Raw genomic sequence first — 8295 nt, forward strand, 5'->3', positions numbered from 1 at the left:
CAGTACCCAGAAGCAATGACAATTATGTGGAATACTGACTTGCTCTCTCACAGGTATCATGTCTTAAAGCAGTTCCCTGCACATATTTTCAAACATTATAGATTTCTGTTAAGCATACTTAACAGAGGAAGCAGAGTATACAATAGACGCATTCATCAGAACAGCCTGAGTAAAATGACAAAAATGTAGAAATGCAGCATAGCAGAAAATATGTATGATTTCACACATGGTGCATTTTTATACAATGGAGATTTTTTTATACTTTGTAAAAAGGCATTATATTTTGAAATAAGGGATATACATGTAATTGTATTTGACCATTAAGTATACAATAAATAAAAACCCTGTGCATGTAAAAAACATATGCCACATTAGGAAAGCTAGCAGTGTGTGCTCATAGTTTCCAAGGAGATGAAGGAAAGAGGGAGGACAACAAAACCCTTTCTTTTCAATTGGCAGAAGCAGCAACATTCTAGGTCCTTCCCTGTTGCTTAATATAGAAAAAAACCCCAACAACCAACCACATTAAACTGAAATTTGGTATATCATAAGTATAATTTAAAAATAACAACTGAATTGACTAGATACATACCATGGCTTTATATCAATAACTTAAAGATAAATGCCTAATAATCCCTACCTTAGCATAGATATCATTTTTTGCAAAGCACTTTAGAATTTCCATGTTCATTCCAGTACCTTGCTGGTCCCAAAAATGGAAAATATTGTTCTGATTGTAGAATGAAATCACTTTACTTGACAGATAGGAGGAGCTAAACCTTGATGTTCACAGAATAATGCAGTTACTACAGGATGCAGGAGAAAAGACTGAGTGTTGTGTCACATCACACACAAAACTGCAGTGTCAGTAGCCTGGCAACTGCAGCTCTTTAACAGGCACCATTTTAATTTTAATGTAACTCCTTTTTCTCTGCTTCAGCCACTCAATTATTTCATCGCTCGCTGTATTTCCCAACTGCACTACAATAACATTTGTAGAATAATAATAGCTCTTTAAACCCATCACTTGACATGTTCATTATCAATACAGTGCTTGCATGTTATCAGTATCCATGTCTAACCATCAAACAGATGCCACGTGTGCTTTGATTGTGGTCTACGTGGTGTATGACCTATCCAAATGAGTCCAAATGCAATATGGCATGCATACAAAAGTGGATATACAGTAGCCTTATGTTAATCAATATGCTTCTGTGTATACAGAGTGTAGATTCTCAACAGCTACAAGCAGTAAAGTGTTAGTGTCCTCTGCTTCTGTTCACTCTATTTTTATTATCTTCCCATCAGTTTTGTATCTTTTCTTATGTGGAAAGCTTGCTGTCACTCCTGTATGTTTGACATATAAAACTGTTACATTTCATCCAGACTACTGCCCTGAGGTATCAATATTTTTGTCAGCAAATCAATGTTAACATAATAATTAATAAGATCTTCAGTAATATAAAGACATTACATCACATTATATCTCCTTAAAGACATTGGGTATATTTACCCCGCTTTGGGGGGAAATCAAATCCACTGGAGATGAAAATGTCCCCTGTGAACCATAGAGTTTCAAATTCATTACCCTATCCAGTGGGACCAGTTGGAAGCACCAGACAATGGACACTCATTTTATCTTGCTAAAACATGAAGATCTTTAAACTTATGAAGAAATCTTGGCATGTCTGCAAGACAGAGCAGAAAATGACTTCTGACTGATAATGTCTGCCTCAATAGTACTGAGACTCATGTAAAAACACAAACATAATTAGCACTGGTGTTCTTCCATTGGATCTGGGGTACACCAAGCACATTATAGTCACGTTAAATTAAATTCGCATTAATTTGTCCTGACCCATAAAGTAAGGGTTATTGGAAATACTCTGGTATATATGCATCTTAAAAGCCAATAGACAACTTACAATAGGAAAACTCTGACAGAACAAACAAAAGTTCTTCCTACTTTGGAATACTGCAAAACACTTAGAAATTTTCAATCTTGACATGGTGTACTAAACTGAAGTTACTAGCGCAGGTCTCCGAACAGTCTGAGACAACACACACTACTCAATCAACTGCTTCTGGACAAAAGATAAACAAAGTCTGACTATAACAGTAGTGACAATCACAGTGTAGAAGAATGTAGATAATTATGTAGGTTTACACAGGTACTACTCTACACAGGTGAAGCCCTTCATACTTTTCATGAGAATTCTTCCAAGGTAGTCTACTGCTTATTAAAGTGCCAGGCTGGTTGCTAGTTTACCACTAAGCAGAATAGTTTGCAAAAATTGGAAAAGTGTTTTCTAATTTTGTATACAATTCATGGCACAAAGGCCGTGTACAGCTCCCAGATAATGAAAAGGCTAACCATAGTAAGGAAGAGGGTGCCTTGGACAAGGCTTTGAATTTCAACAAGATTCCTCAAAAATACCATAAGCTTTGGCTAGACTCTTGCAACCAGAATTTGCAGATGACATTTCCTAACCTATGACAACCTAGAAAGTGGTCAAAACGTGTGTTCACTTATCCAGACACTGCCCAGGAAAAGAATACTCTTGATTCAAAAGATTATTTGAAATGAACAAGTGTTCTACTAGTGTTCACAGACATTTTAAACCTCCACAATAAACTTGGACCCAAATCACTACCAGAACTGATTTAACCACAGGATCTCTGGCTTCAAAAGGGAAGAAGTTGTGGACCTTTCCTTAAAGTTTGAAACTTGAAATCACAGCCTGAGACTATTTTACAGAAACAAACACTCAAAATAAAACCCAAATATATTAATCCAAGACAGATTCCCTGCCTAGAAAATATAAGGCAATAACTTTAAAAAATCGTAACATAGTAAATCTTACGAAGTAGTGGTTTTGACTGTCTTGACTACACTACTTGTACATTTAACTAGAATACCCTTTATTGTGCAACTTTAACATGATAATCAAAGGAGCCATACTACGTTTGAAACCAGTCATAGAAAATGCTGACATTTGTAACTATACATCACCAGCAATGTTGGACTACACACCTAATCAATATGAAACCACCTTGCAGTAATAACAAAGCCATTATCTATGGAGTACTGCTTAATCATAGCTTGCAGATAATGTGAGTAATACACAGAATATGTATACAATCATGTCTGATCACAGTATGAAGCACCTAGGAGTCTGCATAAGAGTCTGCTCTCATCTTCCAATCCAGAGCTACAACAATCACCAGAAGATCACTTTTCTGCTTGCAAATTGCCAAGACTGTTCTGATTTCAGATAAACTTACGTCTTGACACATTTCATATCTGAATCCCTGATGACAGCTATTAAAAGGTAATTCTACATCCAAAACATCCATATCGTGAGTGACATGTAAAATGAGAACAGTGGAACAGTAGTAATACCTGCCAGATTTTTATACTCATGAGCACATAGCTGGCATTATCCACCAATACAAGATAACAGAATGAAAGAAGCTGCTTTCAGTAGCACCTCCCGCATACTAATTCATTAGCAGACCATATAGTGTGAAAACAAGAAGAAACCCCAGAAGTATAAGGTACCATAAAAGAGCTTAATACAGTAAAAGAAATGTGACCTATATTCATTTCCCACCAGAAATCTATGAAAGCAGCTGTAGACATGCAGCTGATAAATGCTAAAAAAATCCAAGTTATCCTGCAAATGTTGCTATAGTAACAACTCCTCCTCAGAAAAATATTAATAAAAACATAAAGCTATCCAAGATAGAACTTGGAAGTTACCCTATTTTTTTATCCTGTTACTAATTATAACTATTTTATTTTAATCCATGCATGGTATGCCTTCTAATTCAATAAAATGAAATGTTTTCTTTCCATCTCATTGCATATGAAAAAAATACTACTTGTATTATGCAACCTAATTATGCAACCTAAAAAATGCAAGTAGGTGGTTGTCACACTTCCAGTACCTTTTATCCAGCTAGCAACATTAATTTTCAAAAAGCTCATTTTGAATATGCTTTATTTATGATTCGAGACCCCACTAAAACTACTAAAACTCTCTTCCTAGTACCACTATAGAAATACTACTTTTGATACTATCAATATAATAATAAAGAGCAGCTTAACGAAGAAAAATATAAAAAGTAATACAAGAGAAAATATTACTTTAAACAATTCTTACTCTTTGTTGTCCTTCATACCAATCATCTTCATCAAACCAGTGGGAAATATAAGTCATCCAAGCCATGAAAGCAGGATACACAGTTGAAATAAAAAATACAGAACCTAAACACATATAAGTACGATAAATCCTGTGCTAAAATTTACTCAACACTACAACAAGCTACTCAAAGATCAGATCTGCAGTCTGTGGTATGATTTGAGATTATTGTTTTAAATCCATAAACATGTAATCTGAAATACTTTTAATTGCAATTTAAATGTTCTACCTATTGGATTTTCTAATGGAAAACAGAAATCAACACTAAAACAATTAATAGATTATATATCCCAGTATTTAAAATTAAAACAGATCAGTGCTTCAAGATTGATTTTGCTGTGCTTCCGAGCTCTGAAAATGAGGTGCTATTTCAGTCATTCTTATCTGTCTCTTAAAAAATTACTTTCCTTTTTAAAAAATGTACAGTCTACAAATTGTAGTTCAGTGCACAAAAGCTTGTACCAAAATGTAAAATATCCTCAGAATCATGGGGAATATTTTGTTTTGGTTATGTAGGGAGTGGTTTCAATTGACACAGTAGGAGGGACCAAAATTATTGCAAATAACAAGCATCGGTTTAACATGTTTTTTTAAGGGGGGGGGGGGGGGGGGGGGGGATATCCGCAACTCCATTGTTCACAGCCAGCAGGCAGAGCCTAAAGGGCTTAGCTGTAGCCATCAGCACTGGCTGAAAAATGTGAAAAGCCTAATTTAACTAATTCATTGGAATGGATCTGCTTCTTTTCTCTTCCCCAAAAGAGTTTAATGTATCTGACAGCATTTATCACTTCCGCAGGTAGTATCCTTTTTCTGGCATGCTTCCAAGATTCACATTAGATTTAACAGTGCATTAAGCCAATGAAAATGAAAGGTAAAAAGGAACAGAAGCTGTACTAACACATTACAGTACTGCAGCAATATACTTCATCAGCTGTGCTGCTTAGGAGACATTATCATACAAATCTTCCTGACCGCATGGTTACAGCAGCTATCAAATCCTCAACAGAGATTGTGCAGACCTAAAATAATTCCCCAGTTTCTTAAGAAACCTAGGATCCAAGACAATCTCTGCCTTTCTATACTGACTTAACAAGCTGTTCCCCACCGTCTGTAATATAATAAATGCAAAAACTAAACAGGAAAGTCCATTGTTTAACCAAGATATAAACAAAGCAAAGTAGGAAAAGAACAGCTGGAAGTACCAGATACTAACTAGTTAACATTACTTACCATTTCCACAGAGCAATTCTGTGTCATTACCTGTCCTACCCCAGAATGTGTAGTTTCCGTTAAGGGTACTGGATAGGCAGGTGACATTCTCCAGGGGCATAAAAAAAACAACAATACTTTTGGTTCCCAAACTCATAGTCAGAAATTCTGATGTCCAAGGAGGGGGAAAAAAAAAAACAACCAAAAAAACCACATACAAATCACACAGGCAAAACCATCAATATTTAAATCAAGACACCCAGTAATAGGAATTAGCATTCCAAGGTTACCAGATTTTCTGTAGTTATACAGTCCTCCATGTAAATGGATGCAGACACAAGAATATACAGAATAAATTCCTACAATATTGCTGAAAATTTTCAAATTACTTGCTCTTTGAGATTTCAGCTCAAACATTAACTGTATAAAGTGCACAGAATAGCATAGTCTCATAAACTGCATGAGAAACATAGGACTAATTCATTCGCCTTGAATCACAGTGCTGGAGAAATCCCCCAACATAACCCTGATCTGAGTAAACAATAAAAATGTTACTGATGTACCACTTCTCTGAACAAAAATTTTACAAACTGTTAAAACATAAATACATTATTACTGGTTGTTACACATGAAAATCAAGCTTTCAAGTAAATTGATACTTGCCGATCAACAAATTCCTTTGCTATCAGGGGGTTCTGTCTTTTTTTTTTTATAAGGGCACATAGTATCACTGAGAATCTTGATCAAAAAAATTACAAGCAGTTCAATACTAACAGTCTTGTTTCTCTTTTATGCCTGTAGCTGTTCCAGCATCTATGTAAACTTGTTTCTCTTTTATGCCTGTGTATTGGTTTTGCAGGCATGGTTTTTGGTAGTGGCATTGAGGGGACAGAGGTGCCTTCTGTGAGGAGCTGCTGGAAGCTTCCACCATGCCCTGCAGAGCCAATCCCCGATGGCTCTGAAGATGGACACGCTGCTGGCCAAGGCTGGCCCAATGACAGAGGTTGGCAATGCTCTGTGATAACATATTTAAGAAGGAAATCAAAACAAAGCACGCACAGTTTTTACTAGTCAGAGAAGAGGAGGAGGCGAGAACGTGTGAGGGAAACGACATGGGGACACCAAGGTCAGTGCAGAAGGAAGGGCAGGAGCTGCTCCCGGTGCCAGAGCCGGAGATTCCTCTGCAGGCCATGGTGAGACCATGGTGAGACCATGGTGAGGCAGCTGTGCCTCCACGGGGGATGCAGAGATCCACCCACAGCCCGTGGGGATCCCCAGGGATGCAGAGATCCACCCACAGCCCGTGGGGATCCACAGGGATGCAGAGATCCACCCACAGCCCGTGGGGATCCCCAGGGATGCAGAGATCCACCCACAGCCCGTGGGGATCCACAGGGATGCAGAGATCCACCCACAGCCCGTGGGGATCCCCAGGGATGCAGAGATCCACCCACAGCCCGTGGGGATCCCCAGGGATGCAGAGATCCACCCACAGCCCGTGGGGATCCCCAGGGATGCAGAGATCCACCCACAGCCCGTGGGGATCCCCAGGGATACAGAGATCCACCCACAGCCCGTGGGGATCCCCAGGGATACAGAGATCCACCCACGGCCCGTGGGGATCCACGAGGATACAGAGATCCACCCACAGCCCGTGGGGATCCACAGGGATACAGAGATCCACCCACAGCCCGTGGGGATCCCCAGGGATACAGAGATCCACCCACAGCCCGTGGGGATCCCCAGGGATACAGAGATCCACCCACAGCCCGTGGGGATCCCCAGGGATGCAGAGATCCACCCACGGCCCGTGGGAATCCCCAGGGATACAGAGATCCACCCACGGCCCGTGGGGATCCCCAGGGATGCAGAGATCCACCCACGGCCCGTAGGGATCCCCAGGGATGCAGAGATCCACCCACAGCCCGTGGGGATCCCCAGGGATACAGAGATCCACCCACAGCCCGTGGGGATCCCCAGGGATACAGAGATCCATCCACAGCCCGTGGGGATCCACGGGGATACAGAGATCCACCCACAGCCCGTGGGGATCCCCAGGGATACAGAGATCCATCCACAGCCCGTGGGGATCCACGGGGATACAGAGATCCACCCACAGCCCGTGGGGATCCACAGGGATACAGAGATCCACCCACAGCCCGTGGGGATCCACGGGGATACAGAGATCCACCCACAGCCCGTGGGGATCCACAGGGATGCAGAGATCCACCCACGGCCCGTGGGGATCCACAGGGATGCAGAGATCCACCCACAGCCCGTGGGGATCCACGGGGATACAGAGATCCACCCACAGCCCGTGGCAGAAGCGCCCATGCCGGAGCAGGTGAATGCCTGGAGGAGGCTGTGATGCAGTGGGAGACCTGGTGGAGAGAGAGGCCCCCTGCTTCCAGGCTGGAGCAGCCTGTTCTTGGAGGACTGCACTCCGTGGAAGAGTGACCCACACTGCAGCAGTTTTGGGATGACTCCTACTCGTGAGAACAGACCCACGCTGGAGAGGTTCATGGAGAACTGTCTCCCGTGGAAGGGACCCCATGGTAACCCCCATGCCCTGTGTCCCTGAGCTGTTAGTGGGAAGAAGGAAGGGGTTGGGGGGAAAAAAGGTGTTTTTAAGAGATTATTTTACTTCTCATTATCCTCCTCTGATGTTGTTTGTAATAAATTTACTCTGTACTGTTAAGTTGAGCCTCCTTTGCCCTTGGAATTTTGTTTTTCTCTCCCAGTCCTTAATTCATGAACCCTTCATTAATTTTTCTCTCCTCTCCCCAGCTGTGGCAGGGGAGGGTGAGCAAGTGGTTTTTTGTGGTGCCTGGAGTTTGGACAGTGTCAAACCACAACAGCCTGTAGCTGCTCCACCATCTAT

The 8295-nt window shown here is 41.2% G+C and overlaps 1 protein-coding gene across 2 annotated transcripts in view; it reads right to left on the reverse strand.

Moving 5' to 3' along the window:
• WDR17 (WD repeat domain 17) overlaps nt 1-4280 on the reverse strand; it is a 44321-nt gene extending 40041 nt beyond the window's left edge. The window contains exon 1 of one of the 2 annotated variants that reach the window (XM_062493604.1): nt 4167-4280. In XM_062493604.1, coding sequence (XP_062349588.1) covers nt 4167-4280 — 114 coding nt within the window. The remainder of the gene's footprint in view (nt 1-4166) is intronic. The other variant, XM_062493605.1, reaches the window with a different exon arrangement.
• Nucleotides 4281-8295: the final 4015 nt, after the last annotated feature.

The sequence above is a fragment of the Cinclus cinclus genome, chromosome 5 (genome assembly GCF_963662255.1).
Source record: "Cinclus cinclus chromosome 5, bCinCin1.1, whole genome shotgun sequence".
Lineage (NCBI taxonomy): Eukaryota > Metazoa > Chordata > Aves > Passeriformes > Cinclidae > Cinclus > Cinclus cinclus.